This window comes from Xenopus tropicalis, chromosome 2 (assembly GCF_000004195.4).
Source record: "Xenopus tropicalis strain Nigerian chromosome 2, UCB_Xtro_10.0, whole genome shotgun sequence".
Taxonomy (NCBI): domain Eukaryota; kingdom Metazoa; phylum Chordata; class Amphibia; order Anura; family Pipidae; genus Xenopus; species Xenopus tropicalis.
Window position 1 is genome coordinate 150860011 of NC_030678.2, and position 24275 is coordinate 150884285.

The 24275-nt window shown below is 39.4% G+C and overlaps 1 protein-coding gene across 1 annotated transcript in view; it reads right to left on the reverse strand.

The window, feature by feature from the left end:
* Positions 1-909: 909 nt before the first annotated feature.
* The window catches only part of frem2 (FRAS1 related extracellular matrix protein 2), a 123772-nt gene continuing 100406 nt past the window's right edge, over positions 910-24275 (reverse strand). Inside the window, exons 17-24 of the mRNA XM_018091727.2 lie at positions 14961-15153; positions 13426-13530; positions 11599-11726; positions 10773-10907; positions 10117-10243; positions 8497-8684; positions 7727-7873; positions 910-7477 (exon numbers count right to left, since the gene is read on the reverse strand). Of these exons, the coding sequence (XP_017947216.2) occupies positions 6962-7477; positions 7727-7873; positions 8497-8684; positions 10117-10243; positions 10773-10907; positions 11599-11726; positions 13426-13530; positions 14961-15153 (1539 nt within the window). The 3' untranslated portion in view covers positions 910-6961. The remainder of the gene's footprint in view (positions 7478-7726; positions 7874-8496; positions 8685-10116; positions 10244-10772; positions 10908-11598; positions 11727-13425; positions 13531-14960; positions 15154-24275) is intronic.

The window sequence follows — 24275 nt, forward strand, 5'->3', positions numbered from 1 at the left end:
GTATGACCCTCTCTTTGGCTGCCGGTCTGCTACCTGATGCACCACTCCATTGAGCCTGGGTGCAGACACAGGCCCCAGTAGCAATTTCATCCAAATTAGAGTTGGGGACAGGGCCCCGTGAACGAGGTAAAGTAAGAACAGGTTAATTTATATTATAGGACTCTCTAGGAGAGTTACACAGTCAGGATTTATATAGAAAGAGCAGTTCATTTGCTCCATCCAGGAGAAGGAGTAAAGGAGTAGTCTCCTAACAGGTTCACTTGCCTTAGAATAGGGACACAGAAGTGCTAGGGACATAGGCCAGCAATTAACCCTGCCCTTACCTCTACCAAGAGAAGGGATTAACCGGTGAGCTGCCTCCTACCATTCTGTTGGCTGTCGTATCCTACCCATACCTCTTCCTGGCATCCATTATCTATTCTTACATCTGCATTACTTTCTAATACACTACACAGTGGCAGTGGGAGGTATAGTTCAACAACATCCTCTATCACTTCTCCCATATAGCGGAGGCTCATCCTGATGTATAAGAGTCGCATGTAACCAATGCTCTACTCCTAGCCTGGTTTTGGTCCAATCCAGCCCAAAATAGTGTTACATTTCTTTTCTAAAGCTGATACTGGGCACTGCCTTCAATGGTGCAACCAGTTGGCACTGGGACCCCCCAAAAAAAATCTCTAGAGAAGCCTTGTAAATGGCAACCCCCCCCCCCCCCAAGCAGGTAGGATTTTCTTACTATTTTCTTTAACTATAGAGGAAGTAGCCCCAAAGGCCCAGGCCCATTAACCCATATGTCCCCTGTGGGTTCTGCTTCGCTATATTTACGCCAGCGACTGCCTAGGGAAACATACTCCTTGCACATATATTCCTGGATCCCCACAGATGAAATGAAATGATAGAATAAGCACATGTGGAAAAACTGTTGTTTATTGAACACCACATTGTGGCTATGGGACTTGGTTATATAAAATCTTTTTTTTCCAATAAGCGATAAATGATTAAATAAAATACCTTTGCAAAAACAATTCCTAACATAAAAATTCCATGTAAGTGAATAGAACAAATGACTTTAAAGCAAAACTGTAAAAATGTCCAGAAACTGTACAGATAAGTTACTTTATTTCTAACTGCATTGAACCAGTTAAGGCACATTTCCAGCTATTTATATCAGCAAAAGAAGTGAGAGGCACTTTGCTACATACAGGTATTTCTCTGGGCGGTCATTACAGAATGTCAGATTCAATATTTACTTATACATTAGGTGCATTTACTGCAAAGCACGGAACCTTTATGTTATAGGATAATGGCATATAAAATGGCAATTATTCGTCAACATAAATAGCAGATGATTTGTTACATTTAAGTACAAGCTAAGCCTATAGGGCACAGACACTAATTCATGTTTAAACCCAACCCAGGTCACTTTGTGAGTACATTGCCCCGTGCCCGACCTTGGCGCTACAATCTGGAAGGAAACGGCTGGCACTTACAATGCTGTTTCAATGCTTTCTCAGTGGAGATGGAATAACTGTGCTAGGGATCTTATATAACCTGGTATTTTGCTCTTATCCACTACACAGTGTATTATGTTGGAGAGTAGCTGCTGTCACCACCAGTCCTTTCAGTAGGAGTCACTAGTGTCCTTACCAACATAACAGCCTCATTCCTTCCACCATAGTGAGAAGCCACCAATATCCCATCCTAGAATCAAAGCCAGTTCTGAGATTATTAGTACAGGTATGGAATCCATTATCTGAAAACCTGTTATCCAGAAAGCTCTGAATTATCTCCCATAGACTCCAATTTAAACAAATAATTCACATTTTAAAAAACGATTTCCTTTTTGCGGGCAATGATTTGCTCGTTTCGAAACCTCGCCAAATTAGCAGATCTTAATGTATGGCCAGCTTTTCAATGTTAGTTGTAATGCCGTTCTGGCAATAGGCACTAGCAATTAGCAATACCATTATTTAGTAAGATGTAAATGCACATATATTAAAACGGGTTGAATAAATAAGTGCTATTAAACTCCAAACATAGCAAAGCAATGGAAATGTATAGATCAACAAATATAATTTGTACTTGATCAATAAATGGGGTGGGATTGGAGTTGCCCCCTGCCAGACATTCTCTGAAGATGAGCACTGAAGCCTGTTACACAGGTCTCTGGTCTGATAAAGTATGAATGGACTATAACTGTACATTAATGATTCATTCAAATCTCCCTGAATGAATGGAACAATCTAAGAGTTAAAGAACCAAGCCAAGTACATGATTGGTTCCTGTACTCTTTGTCATACAACATAACTTGCACGGATCTTATGGGACATGACGGTTATTGAATGACTGTCTCAGAAGATGAGCCCATCACAACACTTTTGACCCGTGACAAGTTTTCCGCATTGTTTCCCATTACAATTTAGCGCAGTGTTACAGTCCATTGGCTGTTGCCGAGGAACCAGCTGTGAAGGCCAAACAAGGCCGGTACAGATGGAAAGAGATCTGATGCACTGTAACAAGCAGAAACAAGAAGCGCCCCATATATTTCCACTAAGATGACTGATGACTCAGGTATTTCACAAACAAAATGTAAATACTAGATAAAGGATCCTAGCTACCCAGCATTATGGGGAGGTCTGCAGAACTTCAAAGCGGAAGGTCCACTGGCACGAACATTCATGTGAAACCTGCACAGACTAGCAGCACCCATGTACCGCAGCCCAGTCACGGCATGCTGGGAAACAGCATTCTCATCATACAAGTGCCATACATATATATATTGTATATAGATTTATACTGTGTGTGTTATTACAAATAAAATGCTTTTAAATATAAATACAACCAGTAGGAGGCTCAATGATTACCCAACAAATGAATTGCTCCCCTAATATTTTTGGTACATTTCTATAAACAACCTTAACAGTTTATTGCAATGATTTGCTATAATGATATTCTATAGGGAACTGTGTCTTGTACGACTAACATACCTGTATACAGCAGCAGCAATGTATATTGTACAGGGTACAGTGTGCTCCATTTGCCTTTGTCTGGGACACATATTTTGTTATTAGGCCACAGAGAAGCCTAACTGTAAATTCAATGGTGCTTACATTTTTCTTACACACACATTGTACATATATACAGTATATATAGAATAAAAAGAATGAGCATGAATAGCAGGCAAAACTTTATGCAGTATTTTAGAAAGCTTGGCTATGTAATAACAGGGCAAACTTTGTCCAGGTCTAGTAGCCAATCAGCAGTTTGCACTGAGAGTTCTACTGTACAGAGTCAGCCAAACACTGTCCATATCCAAGTTCCCTTAGGTCACTTACTCAGCACCCTACCTATGTGCCTACGTGTGAGGTGGGATGGAAAGCATTCATCTTCCAAATTACTCCTAGTTAAATGGCCCTGAGATGCAGATCCAACAAAGGGGTAGGTACCAGCAAATTGGAGGGGTTAATGGAGGATGAGCTGTGTGAATGGCTTTATGTGTAATGATTTTCCACTGAGAATTGGTGGGGTTATGCTAGTATACAATATACAATGCCCAGATCAGATTTACTAATACAAGCAACCCACACAGGGCACAGTCATGAATTACATACACCAACCTGTCATTTTAATGGGGAGACAGAGCCTGGTAAGTGTCCAAAGTGTTTATAAAAATTATTTATAAAACAAGTCTATGTTAAAAACAGCAGTATATATGCTCAATGGCTTCTATTACACACCCACCCCCATTGCCATGAAATGTACAAACTAGTTATATACACTGTATTGGATGTATGATTCTGTTTAATATATATATTGCTGTTTTAATTCAATTTGGCAGCTAGCAATGTTCTACTATTGGATAAGATTGGATAAAATTGTGTGGCCTTGCGAACTTTCTAATGCTCTGATTGACTAGAGGTTGGTCTAGCTAGTTAAATACTCTGATTGGCTAGAGGTTGGTCTGACTATGCGAATTCTTTTATTGGCTAGAGGCTGGTCTAGCTAGGTAAAAACTCTAATTGACTAAAGGTTGGTCTAGCCAGGTGAATACTCTAGTGTTTTAATTGGATAATGGTTGGTCTACCTTGTTAAATACTTTAATTGGCTAGAGGTTAGTCTAGCTAGCAAATACTCTAATTGGCTAGAGGTCGGTCTAGCTAGCAAATACTCTAATTGGCTAGAGGTCGGTCTAGCTAGCAAATACTCTAATTGGCTAGAGGTCGGTCTAGCTAGCAAATACTCTAATTGGCTAGAGGTCGGTCTAGCTTGCAAATACTCTAATTGGCTAGAGGTTGGTCTAGCTTGCAAATACTCTAATTGGCTAGAGGTTGGTCTAGCTAGCAAATACTCTAATTGGCTAGAGGTCGGTCTAGCTAGCAAATACTCTAATTGGCTAGAGGTCGGTCTAGCTTGCAAATACTCTAATTGGCTAGAGGTTGGTCTAGCTTGCAAATACTCTAATTGGCTAGAGGTTGGTCTAGCTAGCAAATACTCTAATTGGCTAGAGGTCGGTCTAGCTAGCAAATACTCTAATTGGCTAGAGGTCGGTCTAGCTAGCAAATACTCTAATTGGCTAGAGGTTGGTCTAGCTAGCAAATACTCTAATTGGCTAGAGGTCGGTCTAGCTAGCAAATACTCTAATTGGCTAGAGGTCGGTCTAGCTTGCAAATACTCTAATTGGCTAGAGGTCGGTCTAGCTTGCAAATACTCTAATTGGCTAGAGGTTGGTCTAGCTAGCAAATACTCTAATTGGCTAGAGGTCGGTCTAGCTAGCAAATACTCTAATTGGCTAGAGGTCGGTCTAGCTAGCAAATACTCTAATTGGCTAGAGGTCGGTCTAGCTAGCAAATACTCTAATTGGCTAGAGGTCAGTCTAGCTAGGTAAAGACTCACATAATCTGATTGGCTAAAGGGATGGTTCTAGCTTTACCGACTCAAAACTAGTGGCATACAGGCAAAAAGAAAAAGTAACAAAAGATCAGGCACACATGCCCTAGTAAGTGAAGCCATAACAGTCACTAAGAACTGAATGTAGTAATATAATAAAAGGTGCAAATTTATTTACTGTTCTAGTCATCAACAGCAGGTTCCTTTTATGAGGCATCTGTTTAAATGAAAGCATCTGAGTGGTTGCTATGGGTTACTAGATCTCTTCTTTCAATAACTACAATTGTTTTTAGGGGGAAGAATACCACTGTGACTAAACAAGTAAAGAAAAATGAAAATTATAAAGGGAAATATCAGATTCAGATGGATGTTCCAGTGCTGCCATTAATGATGCAATAGAGTAATAGAGTAAGAGTAATAGCATGGCCAGTACTCGTAGTCACTAGATCTTGTGTCTTTTTCTCACATGTGTGACTTATTGAGAGTGATTATTCATAGCGGTTTTTAGGCCAATCCTGCCAGTCTGTATAGATCTGCAGGATATGGGTATAACAACCATCCATGTGATATAAAGCAATAGTTTAATATTTGAAGCTGAATAACAGGCACTCGTCACATGATCAGCTAGCACGCAAACAGAAATGTATAATGAACCAACAAATGGGAAACAACACAATAATAATGCATAATAAAACAACAAAACTATCATAACATAAAGAAAAAAAATCTTTTTACAAGACTTTAAAAAAACAAACTCTAACTGCTACATACTCAGTATTTAAAGGCACAAAGTGGTTTTGCTTTGCCAGTTTCCCTTTAAGACAAAATATACTGAAACCCTGGAGATCAAACAGCTTTCATTTCTCCCACACTAGTAACCACTTACATTATCTTTGGTATGCTGAAGATTAACAGACAAGGAAAAGCTAATACCAAGGGGGCTGCCAATGTGTGCGGCACATAAGTCTACTTAATCGCTATTTTTTACCCTAGATCGGTGCTCCTCTTTGGAAACAATTGCCCCTACCCAGGGATCCTTTTTAGCCTTTTTAGTATTTCCCAAGGCTCCTTGTTGGCTCTCTAGACTGGCGCTGTATAGTACAATCAAGTAGCAAGTCTAGGAGTCTCAAGAAGCTACAAGGGAGCATTGGGTAATACAGGTAAGATGGCGGAGTAACATATAGTAAGAAAGATCCCCAGATCAGTGTAATTATTTTTCCCAAACAACAGCACCCGTCTAGGGGAAAAATTGCATTTAATACACTGGTGAGTGCCTAACATATTGGCACCCCTCAGTGTATAGCCCTTTTCTTGTTCTTTAAAGGGTTTCTTCAGGCACTTTAAGCTTTAGGACCTAAAGTGGCCAATGCAGTCACCCATAGCATTCAAAGGCTATACTGGGACTGCGCATCCAAAGTAGCCTAGTGTTCCATTACATAACACTGATTATGTGGAAGAGATAGTTGTTGAGTTATCCCTGATGCCCAAGTCAGTTAGAATGCAGAGATTGGATTTACAAAAGGGTGTGTAGTTCTGTCTGTAGGGGTACAGTGACATTGCATATGGTTGGTGTTGGGGCTGGATGTTACCATATATTGACACCCCCCCATCAGACAACTGTGTAAGAGCTCTCATTAACTTAAATACCAGACAAGACCCTTGCGGACATTAGGGATAGCAAACAAATGCCCAGATACACAACCTGCTGAATGATATTTGGGATCATTGAACCTCCAAATGTAAATGGATAACATTAATATAAGCTCTCCCTAAGAACAAAGGACAGAGCTATCAGCACCTTTGCATATTTTTAATTTTTAAATAGTTAAAAAAAATTTAAAAGAATGATTATTTTATAGTTTCAGTTCAGCACCTTTGTGTGTGCAGTGCATGATTTAAGGCTGCCGGCATTTATATAAAATAGAGGCCTTTGCATGAATGATCCATTTGAAAAAGTACATGGTCCTAATACTTTAGATATCGTGAAGCATTCCAGAGCAAAGTGACCACAAGGCCCAGTACAACGGTCTACTTGATGTCCATATGCTGGTCTCCTCTCAGACAGGGTTCATCATCAAACCTCTGAGCTGTCAGTGCTGTATCCCCGAGATGGCATCATGGGCTCACTGCTTCCAGACTCTTTTCCATCCTCTTTCTTTTTTGAATTCTGCTTGCGTTTCATTAATGCAATGATAATAGCAATTAAACAAATAGCCAGTAGTAATATAGCAGCAACGATGATAACGATGGTGACAACGTTGACCTCAGTCTCTTTATGGTTGAGTTCCCTTGGGATGATCCCATCAAGAGTCACTTCTTTCTGTGGGATCTGTTTCTTACTGTTGCGTTCTAGGGCAATGTGCTGTATGTTGGTTCCTCTGTTGTTTTCAATGCCTATTTCTTGAGTGATGGCCGGGGCTTCATTAACGTCTCTTTTCTTACGGTTAATAATGGAAGATCCAGAATGTGCAGCAGAAGCAAGAGAATGGTATTGGTACTCAATGCTTCTTTTACCAATTCCTCTGTTGGCATTTTCTTTAGATCTCACTGTATAGATGGTGTGTATGTACCACTCCCGACCCAAAGAGACCTGAATAGACAAGGGAAAGCTTTTAGTAAAGGGTTATAATGAACTGAATGAGGATCAGGCCACTGTAGCTCAGTGACACCCCTTGGCTGCCAAACCATTAGCCAAGAAAACTATAGCACAGTTAAGAGAGTGGTTGGATTAATCACTCAAGAAGACATTTATACAAAGATAACCATTTTTTCATTAAAAACGATGTCCACGTTAAAATTCACCACAAGACAAAATGATCTTCTTTATGGTGTCACTTACCTGAAACAGAGGAGTTGAGTCAACTTTAAAGCCATCTGAACCAGGCTGTCGGACCAAGGATAGAGCTTCAGGGTCATCCACAGCAAGCCTGGCATTGAAATTCACGTTGCCAAACCTAATAGCTTGTGTTTCAGGCTGAGCTTTGTCCTGAGCAACAAGAATAAGAAAAGGAGAAAAACAGAGAAAATTAATTGGGGGCGTGATTTTTTTTATTCGAAAATTGACCACAAGAAGAACTTGTAAGATTTAGGACTGTTCATAATGATTACATATCTCACATAATTCACAGATTTAAAACATTTGTGACAACCAACCCCTTTATACTCTAGCTACACTTCAGTCTACCCAACTACATCTTCATGGGAGATAGCTCTTAGTACAAGTTGATCCAGGGACTGGTCCGATTGACATCTTGGTTTTTGCCTTCCTCTGGATCAGCTAGCAGTTAAGCAGGTTATATGCAGGCATAAAATGTTGAACTTGATGGATATGCATCTTTTTTCAGCATACTATGTTACTATGGTACGGTAATGCCAAACAAACATAATCATGAGGCTGCAAATCCAGGACAATATAAAGTACAGTATAAGTGATTTGCCAAATAATAAGCCCTGAGGAGACTGATGTCCATTCCAACTGGCACCGTATATCCTGCTAACCTGCTATATGTAACCAAATGTACTAGTGTTACATTGCTAATTACAAATTCATGCACCCATAGTTTGATTTCATCTCATTTTCTGGAAGAAAAAGTGAAATAGAATACTAACCAAAATTTTAAAGCGATACAAAAGTGAGGTAGAGTCTGCGAGGCAGCCATACTCATTGTTGTCTGGGCTGTACTTTGGAACATATCCATCGGCTCCTGTGCATAGGAAAACCTTCTCGATGCTGCAATGAAATGAATTGCCCAAGTTCTGCACAGGGTCCACCATCACACGCCCATAAATCATATCCCCTGGGGAAGGGAGAAACAGAGTCTGTTACCCTAATGACTCAGTGGAGGATAAACACAACAATTAGACATTTTTTAGATATTTATTTCATCTCCTTGATCTCCATATATGACTGCAAATATGTACAGAGCCAAGCCAAGTAGTATTTGAGCAAGAGGCAACACTACTACACCCCCACCTCTCACTGCCAGCAAGAGCCAGAACCCAAAGACACTACCCCCCACTGTTCTTGTCCCTGCTGGTGATTTGTTGCTCTCTTCCAGCCCCACCCCCCCCTCCCCAGTGCACAGTCAACTGATTCTACCACCTCCTCGGTGGAACCTGGTGGCAGGAAAAGAAGGTAAAAGGCACATGCTTATTTACATGGTCAGAACTAGGGGTGGGACTAGGCAGAAAGTCTAGGGTTCTAGCGCCCACCAAACCATTGCACTCTAGGCACGTGTCTTCTGCCCCTGAATTACTACTATCATGATGGAAAGAATAAAAGTTGTAGGGGATTCTAGGGAAAGGTGAAGTTCTAGCACGACACCTACACAATATAATACATAAATCAAGTGACATTACTAATCAAACTCTAATTCATGGCATCACTATATGCCATTTACAAAGTTATTTGTGACTTTGTTGCATTAAGAGTATGGTATTTTTTATTTAAACACCCATTACTCAGAAAAAATTTGATTTCCTTTTTCTCTGTAATAATAAAACAGTACCTGTACTTGATCCCAACTAAGATATAATTACCCCTTATTGGGGCAGAACAGCCCTATTGGGTTTATTTAATGGTTAAATGATTCCCTTTTCTCTGTAATAATAAAACAGTACCCTGTACTTGATCCCAACTAAGATATAATTACCCCTTATTGGGGGCAGAACAGCCCTATTGGGTTTATTTAATGGTTAAATGATTCCCTTTTCTCTGTAATAATAAAACAGTACCTGTACTTGATCCCGACTAAGATATAATTACCCCTTATTGGGGGCAGAACAGCCCTATTGGGTTTATTTAATGGTTAAATGATTCCCTTTTCTCTGTAATAATAAAACAGTACCTGTACTTGATCCCAACTAAGATATAATTACCCCTTATTGGGGGCAGAACAGCCCTATTGGGTTTATTTAATGGTTAAATGATTCCCTTTTCTCTGTAATAATAAAACAGTACCTGTACTTGATCCCAACTAAGATATAATTACCCCTTATTGGGGCAGAACAGCCCTATTGGGTTTATTTAATGGTTAAATGATTCCCTTTTCTCTGTAATAATAAAACAGTATAGCGAGAGCTATATTGAAAACCTCAGATGCCAAGCATTCTGGATATTAGATCCTAGGACTGTATAATGTTTTACTGTACTATTTTAAACATATTTCTTTTCTAGCACACAGAACATGACAACATTTTTACCAATAAATCCAACGTAGATTATTTTACCTTCCAAAAATGCGATATCACTTTCCTGTCCAAATCCCATTGATCCATCGGAGAGCCAGAGAGCTTTCTTGGATAGAAGTAACATCTGCGTATTCAAACTGAATTCCGTAGCCACTGGGTCGCTGACCTGGGTTACAGATGACAATGTGACATAGGATGGCAACCAGCTCTGGGCATTTATATAGACCCCAGCCTGTATTCCATTCTAGTACCAAGGAAGCATTGATTCATTTTGCAACTGAAAGAAGCCAGTAAATATGGAGCCCCATGCCCCAGCCAAGGAAAGCAACATGTTTTATCCATCTGATAGGTAAAATACTCATTTCGAGAAATGGAATATGCTATCTAAACAGTAAACAGTGCCTTAATATATTTATGGCTGTTCATGAAAAAAGTAAGCCTGCTTTAAAATATGTATATATAGTCCCTGTGCTCCAAGAGCTGGTTGTTTAAGACAAAGCATGTAACTGGGAATACTTTCCAATCAATTATTAGACATTACCTGAAAGATTGAATTTTATTTTTAAACAGGGCAGTTCTGGGGCATAACCAACAGTGAATATAAAATACAGGAAATATAATTAATGGCAGAAAAGATTAAACTTTATTTGCGCAAAGTCCTAGGGGTGGAAAGGGAGTCCATAGTGGTTCCGTACCTGCTGGAATCTGATATCGATATCGAAGGATATTGGCTCGCGGGGGTTACACACAACAGGCAAACTGTATTCCTGATAAGGAGCAGTGGTACAAGGGATGAGCTTCACCGTGTATGTCCCTGAGTAGTCCCGGACCTATAGAATAAGCAGCACATGAAATTTTCGCTTAGTCTGGAGGTATATAAGTGAGTTCAGTATATTTAAGTGCATCGATTACCAAGATCCCCAGTCTTCACCCAGAAGCCTTGTGGGTGAGGACCATTTCAACCAGGTGGTAATACTGTCGACCCATTTTCCCCACTCTAAGAGTAAGGTTAAAGAACTCTTAAAACACAAATAAAAAAGTGCCCTATGTATGACAGATTTTGAGGCCAGAGCTCACTACAAAATGCAGTGTTCACAGAGAAATTTGCTTGAAAACACATAAGGAGTAATTTACAAGTGCTAAGAATAGCCGCAGGCCATTTGAAATGCAGAGACCTGTGACATGCTCTGTGGATCAAGCAATGCTGTAAGCACTCAATCTAGGGTCACACTGGGGTGTGCAGGGCCCATTGGGGAGGCGCCTCACCCACCTAGGGGCTCCTGCCGAAGTGCTTGTACATTATACTTACTTTTGTTGTGTGTGTTGGCCACAAAAATTGTGTGCACTAGCGCACAGCTTAGAGGGAACATCGGCTTTGTGCAATAACATTTTTAAAACTGCTTTCTCCAAAATAATGTTTCATGCTCTATCCATCTTATATGTCCTGTTACCCATGTGACTTGTCTTTATAAAACAAGTAGGGTGATGGGATAAACAAACGTAAATATGTATTCCACTTACCGCAAAATCAGAGACAAAGGTCCACTGCTGTATTGGCTGACTAAGTGACGGCTCACTCCGAACCAGGCTGAGAGTGAAAGTGAGTTCTGGGTGATCAGCACACATGATCATGGAGCTCAAAGAAGATGCTAGATGGAATAAGGGAAATAACATGTCAAGTGGTACTGTATGTAATAGCCCAAATCCCTATTCCCAATAAATATAACTAGAAATATACCGTAATTGTCATGTTTGATCAGACTGCATCAGATATAACCGCTGAAATCTCTGGCCAGCCAATGGTTGCCATTGAGTGTGTGATTGGGCTTAACAGGAATGTAAATGGAGCATCATAAAAATCTGAATATTCTACCTTTGGTTTATGTGCCACCAAACTATACATGGCCAAACAGATGGGTTTGTCTATGGGCACCATCACAGTCAGCTAAGGAATATGGTAACCTTCAACTAATAGCTTTCTCCTATTTGAGTATTCCAATGATAAACTGTTCTATCTGAATGCCTTCCAGAAATACAAATTTTCATTGGACAGTTCCAAAGGATGTGAATTGAAAACTCTAGTATGGAAGGCTGGCAGTTATAATTGTGCTGCTGTATAATATATATCTCTCATTCTCCCACTGTGGATACAGCCTTGGATCCTGGACAACCCCATCATTGCCCCCTTTTTTATTAATTGTAGAACCAAATTAATAAGGCAATATTATTTATATAATGAACACAGATGACAATATCTAACATGTTAGATTTTTTTAAAAAAAATGCAGTAAATACAAGGAAAGTGTGCTTATTCTCTCTCAGGGTGCTGGTAAAATGCCATTTTAATTAAAAAAAGTATGAGGTCAAACATCCCCATCCTTCATCTAAAAACCAAACAAAAGTGACATGCCTTTAGCTTTGATGTAAGTATTGTAAATCTAGCAAGAAATCTAGAATCTGCAAAATGTTGCAGGTTGTTTAAAACTGTGTGTAGGAGGGAGGGAGTGCTGGGGGGGGAGGGAGTGCTGGGGCCACAGCTGCACCATCAGCCTGGATACTGCTGGGAAGAGGAACGGGGAGAAATTTGAATTTGAAAAAATATACAGGAGTAAGTTTGCAATTATGTATTTGGTAGAGTTTGCTTTTTTTGAATGGTGGTAAATTAAAGGGGAACTCCACCCAAACACAACTTAAGCTGTTTGAAACATTTCGAGCAACTTTGCAATACACATCAATTAAAAATATGCAGCCTTTTCATGATTAATTTAATAATATGGTTTGGAACAGTTCCCTAAGCCCCACCCCCTGTTCCCCTGCTGATCTGGCTGACTACTCTGAGACTCAAAAAAAACTAACAGTAGTTGACTGTCCTCAGCCTGCCTTCAGCCTGCATCCTCCCAACCCAACAATTCCCTGCACACTTGATATCAATAAGGAAAGGAACATCCCAGTGCAATGCATTGTGGGTTATGTAGTTCCTGCATGCTGTCTGTAAGCTGTGGAAAAGTTGTTACAATTTGTAACATCAGTGTTTTAGTCCCTCCTCCCCTGCCACAATTTCAAATGATGCAGAAAGCAAAGAACTGTTTTGCAGCTGGATTGTAGCATATACAAATGCTATTTATTTATACTTGTTGAAGGAACAGATTACAGTGATATGTGTATTAAGGGTTTCTGTGTTGTCTGGGGCCCTTTAACGAAGTTTTGTTTGGAAGAGTTCCCCTTTAAATTGCGGTACAGGCTGTGCAGTCACTGTGCTCTATTTATTGTCCTTAAAGACATATTTTAATAAAGAAAAGGATTTTTCAATTATTCCCCACAGACTCTAGCCAAATAAAAGCTCCTTACCAGAGTGCGACATAACAAAGAGACCATAGAACCGAGCTTCTGTTTTAAAGTTGACCACCAAACGCCCCTGTTCGTTAATGCGCATACTGGTCGGGTAAAGGGAGCCTGCAAAGAACAAATACAATCAATAGTGAGGTATTGTCAGTCAATGAATAAAGAACACGCTAACAAGCTGCCAATTAAAATGATTCCAATAATGGTGGGATCTCTTGTTGGATAACGAAATACAAACGTAAATGTATCTCAATTCAAGATTGTAAATGTATGAGCCTGGGACAGTGCTGCCAATAAAGTTGTTTCAAAGTCTTAACAACACAATAAGGGCTGATGGTTTACTGAATATTCCCTGCGCATAACCAGATTTGGGAAACTATGACTGATCAGTGATAAACCAAAAGCCAATACAGGTATAGAACCTTTTATCCAGAATGCTCAGGACTAAGGGTATTCAGGATAAGGGGTCTTCCGTAATTTGGATCTTCTAAAAAACCAATAAAACATTAATTAAACCCAATAGGATTGTTTTGCCTCCAATAAGGATAATTTATATCTTAGTTTGGATCAAGTACAGGTACTGTTTTATTATTACAGAGAAAAGGGAATCATTTAACCATTAAATAAACCCAATAGGGCTGTTCTGCCCCAATAAGGGGTAATTATATCTTAGTTGGGATCAAGTACAGGTACTGTTTTATTATTACAGAGAAAAGGGAATCATTTAACCATTAAATAAACCCAATAGGGCTGTTCTGCCCCAATAAGGGGTAATTATATCTTAGTTGGGATCAAGTACAGGTACTGTTTTATTATTACAGAGAAAAAAAGGAAATCAATTTAAAAAAAATCTGAATTATATGATTAAAATGGAGTCTATGGGAGACGGGTTTCCATAATTTGGAGCTTGGAGCTTTCTGGATAACGGGTTTCTGGATAATGGATCCCATACCTGTATAATGTAATAGAGAAGAGGGAGGTTGGGCTGTCTATGTGGGAGCAAGGTAGCACCTGAAGTTCAATGGGTGAGATTTGGGGTACATCTTATTATACCGCCCTAGAAAAGTACGTATAGGGCAAGATTTAAAGTGAACACTAAGGGGCAGATTTATCAAAATGTAAGTTTAGAGCTCAATACATAAAAACTCACCCACGTTCTATTCATTCCTATGGGGTTTTTAAAAGTGTATTTATTAATGGGTGAAAGTTAGAACTCACCATTTGATGAATATGCTTCTAAAATCCCATAGGAATGAATAGAACGTGGGTGAGTTTTTATGTATTGAGCTCTAAACTTACATTTTGATAAATCTGCCCCTTACGGGCAATATTATTAAAATTCTGTATATATGAGGCAATTATAAATAGATATTTTATGTATCGATAGGGTTTGGACATATGATTTTTAAGCTAGCATTAGATTCTGTACAGGGGTTCATTTACTAATATGAACCAATCAGAAACCACCTTTCTGTTGCCTACCTGCAGTCGGCTGATTAAAAAGCAATGGCTAACTGGCTGCTATAAGTTCTTATTCTCACCTTGGAGTTCTGCTTCAGGGGGGCTGCCAATGCCGTCCTTCCACAAGATGGCAGTGTCGTACACAAACGTTAGGCGCAATTCAGAGTGCAGATCAAAGTGCTGCCAGCCACCAATTCCCACAGGAGAGTGGAACACATAAGACACATGCAGTGGGACTCTCAGGGTTACGTAGGACTGCACAAGGTTTAGGACCTTTATAGGAAAAGAATACATTATCATTAAATGGCATTGGCATCACAATAAATTAATGAAGTTTAATCAGGAACAGCCTCATTAGCTCCTCCCCCAAGGAAAAGATATTAGACATTTACTGGTCAACTTTGAGCACTAATAGAACCCCTTGACTCTGTCAAAAGTTTTGTAATGTTCGAAGTTCCATTCTCTGTTTTTGGCAGGAAGGTTATCCCACAGATGAACACTAGGTGGCACCGGCTGATGCAGTACATGGATCCCAGATAGGGTATGGGCATTGGGCACACATGCTATTATACACAAGCTTCTAACTGTCACAGTAGCAATCACTCCTGCAAAATAATAGTCCTTATTATATAGTAAATGAGGCTGAGCAAGGACACTAGATCCAGTTTAACTATTTGTCTCAGTGGAACCTGCCCAGCTTTGAGCTGATCCCTTTTTGGGATCTTATGGACTTTTTGAACCCATAAGAGAATAAATGCTGATTGGCTACAGGTTGGTTCCATCTCCAAACTGGTTTTACACACAGCAACAAGACAATTGCACTGGAATGTTACTCACATCCCAGTGAATCAAGTCTGCAAAAAATCTGCAAATGTATTTGACATTGATCTAAAAAACCCTATGCTCGTGGCACTTTCCCTTTAATCAGCTCCAATGGGCGGCTGTGCATTAAGATGAACAAAGATTAACTGTAAAAGGCATCCAGTTTTCAGCACTGAATCACGAGGCCAATAAAGAGAATCAGCTGCTCGGCAGTGTTGACACATTCAATAGAAGCAGACTCTTTGGAGACTCAGTTGGGTTACCAGGCTTTGGTATTAATACAGCACAGGTGCAAGGGGTGCATAGAGATAGCAGCGGAGGGCTCTGTGCCCAATGCTTTATGTATTTATTTTCATTGCTGGGGATCCAGTGGGCAAAAAAAGTTTTGGGGAGCCTAAAATGATGCTGCTCTAGGTCACAACAACTCCTTAACATGTCATGGTGGTGGCTGAGGCCCCACGTTCCATTTCAGCCAGGGTACTATCTGTAGGGAGTTTGTATGTTCTCCCCATGATTGAAGCTGCAGCTCCTCTTCACCCAAATGAGTGGAACAGTAGAAGGACTGAAAGTTTTTTTGGGCAGGGCCCTTTTTAACTCTTGTATCAGTTACTGACTGTTTTTCTATGTAATCTTTATGTTTAAGACACAACCCCATTTATTGTACAGCACCGTGGAACACGCTGGCACCTTCTTAATATGTGTACACGAATAAATTACAAAAGGTTCCATACAATGTATGGCTACTTGTGTAATATCTGTCCATTCAGCCTGCATAAGAAATGCCTTAAGTATGGCAACATTACATTAATATATGACTGCCTATAACACCTTAAAATGGGTATGGAAGGAAGAGTTGTGCAAATGACACTCCGGGTATAAAGGGGTTTGGAGGAACCTAGTGCATTATTAGTGTCAATAATAAAAGCACATTTTATAAAAATATTTAAGTTGTACAATTTAGATTGTAAGCTCTACAGGGCAGGGACCTCTATCTTCTTATCGCTTTGATTCTTACCTTATTGCAACCGCATCTTATATTTATTTGTATTTATTATCATACTTTGTATTTATCTAGTATTGTAATAACCCCCTGTTTGTCGTATTAATTTATTGTTCTACTGCACAGAACTAGTGCTTTATAAATAAATAAATATAAATATATAAATATTCCACAGAGCTGTACAATAAATGGGTGTAAACACTGAACAGACAAATAGAAAAAATAGAACCACTAACCGAGGTGAAGAGGGTCATGTTTAAAAACAGTTTTTAGTAGATTTGATGAATCTATAAGAATATCTATGTATTTTTATTATCATTGAAGGCCAGTGCCAGTGGAAAAGTGCAATAGTTACTGTACCTATATCTGCCTCACATGATGCTTGAAGCTCCAAAAACAACAACAAAAGACCAAGACCAAAAAAGACAGAAGTCTGACCCAAAGAAAAAGTTCATTCTTCCACAACTATCATTCTAGCAGTGAGCAAACAGACAAGCTTTTGGCTCGGAAGCTTGAACACAAAGGCGTCAATATGAGAGGGACATTTATGGGAGCGCAGACTTTACTCATCTTCTGTTTAACGAGCCTCAATATTTACTCTCCGCATGGGACAAAGTGCAAAGGAAAAACCTGCCCTATAATTAGAATTTATTCAATAAAAAGAAACTAGAGGAAAAGCTATTATTATCTGTGTATGCTATATTATATTATTGTTATCTGTGTAAGGATAAGCAATTTCTGGCATCCATATAGGTTTTACATATACGTATATATGAAAAGTTCCCATACATTCACAGTGCTTAACACATGGTAAATTGCGCATTCTTCATTTTAGCACAGCTGCTAATTGTGTTCCCATAATTATTTTCTTAGCAATTCCTGAGAGCTTTTGCAGCTTGGAAGGAAACATATTTCACATAGTAGATGGCAGGCAGCTTCTAACTATTACATTTTAAATCCACAAATGAAAAGTGTCATCTAAAGCTGGCAATATGCTTGCAAATCTCTGAGATCTTTCTCCGATATTCCCCCCCTAAGGCAAAATTGGGCTGCTCCAATGTTTTGGCCCTTGGCCAACGATCAGATCATAAGGTGCCAAATTGTTCTGAAGGGGCTGAAATGGTTGCTTAAACCTGCCATGTATGACCACCGTTATTTTTGGTGACCAGTGGAGTAGACACTCTTTTTTAGTACACTAGATGAAGGCAAGCTCTTCAAAGAAATGTGTTTGAAAGTCTTGAATGGATGGCCATACCTGAGGAGGCCAGGAGTGAGGTGATTAGATTGTTAGAAGAATGAAATGAGCAGCTTGGAGACAAGTTCAAAGATATTGGGTGAGGCAGGGTTGTAGACTGCTTTGAATATAAGGCTCAGTAGTTTACATTTTATACTGAATGGCAGTAGAAGCTAATCTACGGTCCAAGAGGTATTCGCCTTGAGCGCTGGTACCTCTTGGCCTAGCCCTGGGGGAAAAGTGACAGAATTTAGTTATTAACTGGATATGGCGAGTGAAGGAGAGAGCAGAAAACCCCTAGGAACTGGGTCTGAGTATGGGGGAGACAGGGGATGTTATGGGTGTTGGAAAGGAAAAGAGGACCATTTCTGTCTACTGCTGGAACATGAAATTAGAAATGGATAGCAAATAAAAAGATAAAAAGGTGGTATTGGAAGCAAATTAACTGATTAGTTGGACCAGGACAAAAAAAAAATGGAGATCCCCAAAAGAAAGAGGTAAGGGAAAGGAAGGTACTCTTAAAGGGCAGTTTGAGTTTAAGAGGGAAACGTGATAGGGCATGGATGCCTAGTGAATGGATAGATTTGAGTATTGGTGTTTTTTGGCTTTTGAAGAAGGGAGGTACATGGTGAGTTTTGACAGAAAAAGCCAAATTGTAAGGGGGTAAAGAAAGCCACGAGCCGAGAGTAAGTAGAGCAGTTGGTTATATATTAACTGCTTGAGTAGTTAATATAGTAGTAGTTAGAACTTTCTGGGGAGTTTAATAAAAAGTCGATTTCCCAGTCTGGCTAATACCAGCAGAGGCAGGAATTATAGCACAATAGTGAAGACTTGTAGCTGTGAAGATTGGATCTGACTGGGATTTGCACCAGTGCTGCTCAAACGTATGTCACCACTTTTGAAAAGCTTTGGTCTGAGCTGTATGCAGGGCTGGAATTTAGGTTTTGTGACTGGTGACCTATCATAATGGGAAAGCTAATTTAGGGCAGATGACGGTGAATTTACAGAATCAAGGGGATCACCACTGACATGCACTGGGACGTCAGAATACAGTAGATAAACCAGGAGAACACTAGCAAAAGGAGCATAGAGACAATGCGGATATTGGGATTGTTAATGGGGATATTAAAACACCAAGATTGATGGAGGTGGGGGGGGGGCAGAGAAAAATAAATATAAATGTCTAGGTAAGAAAGGCACCTTTCAGTTAGAGCAAGTAGTTTAAAGGAATCGGTAATGGACAGGTCATGGATAGATATGAGCTTGCTGCATGCATTCTTGAGGCTAAAAGAGAGAAAAACAGGGGGTTTCTGTAATGTTGTTACATAGAAGGGGAACATGCCCACGACAGGAATGGTATCAGGTAAGGGTCAGAATACCAAGAGAAGGTGAGATGTACAGAGAGCTGCACAGGACAGGTAGTTCAGAATGCCTGCAAACTGCTATGGCTAGAGACATACAGAGAAAGTCAAACCTACTGTACTTCTTAGTGGGCGAGAGACTGAGTCTAAGAATGTATATATAATAAATGAGCAAACCTTTGGGTTCTGTCTGAATACAATGTGCATTTGTTAGGGAATGGGAGCAATACTGGGGAAAAAGTTACAGCTTCTTGTTTCCTTTGGGGCACGATGTAGTTATTTCTGGATAAGGACAACTGATGTTTTACTACATGTATTTATGATGGGGGAGGCTGTATTTCAGTGACCATCTCTAGTTTCAAAGTATGGTGTGAATCTAATATAGAGCAGCTCACACTGACTGATGCCTTGCATATCCATATCACTAGGCCATACTCTTCCCAAAATTATATTGATCCAAAATTCATTCTGTACACTGACACATTCATGGATATTTTTATTGACATCAGGAAACTATGATGTGATTCTGCTGCAGACTACACCGCTATAGTTACTGAAAAAGCCATATTAACCAGCAGGCTTCATACTATGATTCGTACAATTTTTGGACTGTGTGTGGGCTCCGAATTATTTCCCGGTAGTTTTCGTACCATGGAGATCGGTCATTTAGTCTATTGACCAAGTTAGAAAATTTTGGTTGTCTAACGATAAAATCTGCACATTGTGTATTGTGTATCTGACAAAATCCTTGGGGGACCTACAATAGAAGTCACTTACGTATGATCAGTGTCTGCGAACTATTTCATGTTCAGAACATCCTCTGATTTGTTATTTTTAGGGCTTTATCCTACAATTTCAGTCTAAATGTTAGTTTTAGATCATTGCATCTGAATGTTTGCCAGAAAAAAAGACTAAAACCTGAACATGTATGGCCAGCTTAAGCTGATGAGTAAAAGTATTTTGTGCCAGACTTTTATCATTGTACAGACAAAAAGCCATGGTTGCTGTATGTTACCTTTACACAAAGCCCCGAGGCCGCTAGTTAGAAACACCAGGGCTTCAGGCAGGGTCAGAGGTGACTTGTGCAGGAGATTGAGTTTTATCCACATAAACTATCAGGGAGGGAGACATGGGCCTTCTCTGTGACCTTATACCTCACAATTCATTTAACCTTTGCCTCCAGCCCAGCTGGAATCTTCTAATCTGTCGGAATGTATTTTTCTATTAACTGTTTCTGTTCACCTGCTCCTTGGAAAGCACTCCATAGATTCCTCATCATCCCCATAGGATCATTTCTATATTCTCAATTTACTTGTCGAATGGAAATGTTAAGAGGTGAACATATATAATTATTTCCATTTTATTCCAGCCTCCATGAATGTGCTATTGGCTGAGCTTGCAGTTTTAGCCATGATTAAGATACCACCGTCTGTTATTACCAACCAATGGCATTCCTTTTTCCCTTACACAGTCCTACTCAGTGCCTGGCCATAATGTAAGGGTGCCCAAGGCCTAAGGCAAGCCCCCTGCTGCCCCTGATTGCCCCCTGTATGAGCATGGCATCTGCCCGCAGGACTAAACCCCTTCCCCCTGGCACTCTACAACTTGCCTGCTCACTGATGCTAATAGCCAGACTGGATTTGCAGAAGGGCTAGAATGAGAGGTAAGCATGTAGAAGGGGGGCCGGGGGCAGATCAGGGGCAGGACAAGGACTAAATATTACAAATTTACGACAAGTATATCACTGGTACGCCCACACCCCCTAAATACCACTCCTATTTTTACCAAATTTGGCAGGTTATTTTAAGTTTGAACACATATCTGGGGGTTTTTGGGGTCTTGTTTTATGTGTTATTACAGTTTTGTTAAAAATAGGTGAAATTGCCCCACCCTACTGGGGTGGGACTGATGTGATTGTATAATCTGTGTAAAGCCAGCCATACACTTACAGATACACTTGTGTGGCAGGGCTGCCAAATGAGCTATCTTTCCCCCATATGCCCACCAAACAATTGGATCACATTGACTAGATGCAGGCCGTTGGGACAAGGACTACACAAGGTGCGCTTCTCGGCCCAACTGAATTATTAAAGAAAACATAAGGTTATAAATATAAAAATCTATGTATGTAACCCTTTTGGGTTTAATTCAAGTTTAAATAATTTTTTAGTATGGAGATTCAAATTTCAGAAAGACCACCTATCTAAAAAACCACAGGTCTTGAGTATTTTAGATGAAAGGATCCAAAACCACATTAATATATTGCTGTATTATATATAATAATGATAAATAAATACCTGTATGTACAGTGACATCACATACATTCACTATACATCATTCTCATTCAGCAATTAAACAAAAACACTAACAGTGTTATAATATTTGTGAATGCCTAAATACCTTGCCAGTTTATAAATAAGACAGCAACAGCAGCCATAATTCTTATATAAATATATATACATAGATATAGTTAGAACCTTATGCTTTCTTTTTAATAGATGTTATGTATTTAAATTGATCTATTGATGATATATTCTTTTCCCAGACGATTGCATTGTTATGGAAATCTGTTGTGCGTCCCTAGAAATTAAACAAATCATTTTTTATTTGAACTTCCGCAACCACTTGGCTTTCATGACCTGACAGGGTCATGGGAAGGGAAAGGCCGACGCAGTCAATGAAAGAAAGAATGAATGAATGTATGAATAGTGAGAATGAATCTGATCATAATAATTGTTTGGTGTCTGCCGGCTGCACAAAGGGAAACATGTTTAAGAGTAATAAGTAGCATGTTAATAGCATTAGGAATTTTGTCTTTTGAATTGCCAGAAAACATTAATGCGACAGGCAGGTGTCGGCAGGTAAGTACATTTCTGTTGTGGTTACCCAGGGTAAACAACCAGCCCCTTCTAGCCGTGCCGTATAGGAAAAGTGCACAGAAGCAAAAACAATAAAGATCAGATACAAAATTGTTTGTATTTAATAAGAGCCATGTCCCAGCCCTCTAGGCAGCACTCTGGGGATCCCATACTGACCCCTGCTCCAAATGGAACATGATCCCATGATTAGGGCTAAGATGTGGAGCTTTGGTTACACTCAGAGGAGCTGACACTAGAACCTAAACAGGTTGATATTTGAACTGATGGTTAGAGACCTACTAATAGGCGCAGGTATGTGTATAGCTTTAGGAGTTTAGAGACTTCAAGTCTAGGGGTTTGTGTAACTGAACTAGGGTGCTGTGACTCCAGCCGAAGGTCAGCCTCTGCAACTGGTGGACAACTGTGAATTGCTATCAATCAATCTATCATCTATCTATCTATCTATCTATCTATCATCTATCTATCATCTATCTATCTATCTATCTATCTATCTATCTATCTATCTATCTATCTATCTATCTATCTATCTATCATCTATCTATCTATCTATCTATCATCTATCTATCTATCTATCTATCTATCTATCTATCTATCTATCTATCATCTATCTATCTATCTATCTATCTATCTATCTATCATCTATCTATCTATCTATCTATCTATCTATCTATCATCTATCTATCTATCTATCTATCTATCTATCTATCTATCTATCTATCTATCTATCTATCTATCATCATCTCTCTATCTATCTCTCTCTCTCTTTCTGTCTCTCTGTCTGTCTAGCTAGCTATCTATACACATCTAGTACTCCACATATATATAGTATACAGGGAGGAGTACACCCTATACAAGTCCAAATGCCATTGGTGCAGGTCAAAAACAAAAATATAATAGAAAGAGTGCCGCACGCACAGGGACTTGATAGAAAAGAAAAAGTGTTTTTATTGAAAAATGTTTTCAATAAAAACACTTTTTCTTTTGTATCAAGTCCCTGTGTGTGCGGAACTCTTTCTATTATATATATATATATAAATATATATATAAAACCAATGAATATTGCTTACATTTACTTTGCAGGTGGCATCTGTACCTCTCTATTTTACCATTTGAATATAAATGTTTTAAGAGGAACATGGGGCCTGATGACAGATTTGGTTTGAGAAAGCCTCTCTATGTCACTGAAACACCACCAATGCCTTCACTGGACCACCCTCTGCCTATTGCCTATTCAATCCCTGAATGTGTCACTGTGCCCTGGCCCCTTTACACTGCAGGAGATTCACAGCCCCCATGTGTGACCCCCCATGCACCCTGTATAAATAACCCTTTAGCTACCACTGAGGCTCTTTTATTGAAACCATGTTCAAATACACAACTCAGTTTCATTATTCTATTAAAATGCTGTGTTTTATTCATCTCAAATACTTTCCTTTATTACACTTGTAAAATCACACGTGGGGCCAGATTTACTAGTTACTAGAACACACAGATTTTTAGATATTTATCTAAAGAATAAAAAAACTAAAAAAAAACCCACAAAATGTTTTTTTACAAAACTGTTGCATCTAAAAGCTGTTGAGGCCATGTAGCAGTCAATGGGAGCTGTCCTAGGCAAATGGTAACAATCTTATTTAATTTGTGGTTTTCCTGATTTTTTTTGTTTGTAAGCACACAAAAATTCTTACAAAACCATGGATTTGAAGGTTTTCATATTCTCATTTGGATTCTTTACACAAGTTTTTTCATTCATGCTTTTTATATTAACTGTATCTTCAAACTGGAATCTGGTCCTTGTGTCTATGTGTTGCTTGGCTGCTTTGTAGATAAATTTAGATGCATGGTCTCTGTAGTACTAAGGGTTCTTGACATTGCATAGATAACAAAAGCTAGAAAGCAGCTGTTAGTAGTAAGAGCCAGGATTTGCTGGGCCTAAGAATAATACATTATGTTGAATTAGATGATTAGGCTAGATTCCTATACTGTTGTTGATGACAGCACTTTCTCATTTTGAAGACTTTTTGGTCACTTGGGACTAGGGTTGCCACCTGGCCTGTATCTGACCGGCTAAATTACCTGCCAGAACCAGCACCGGTATT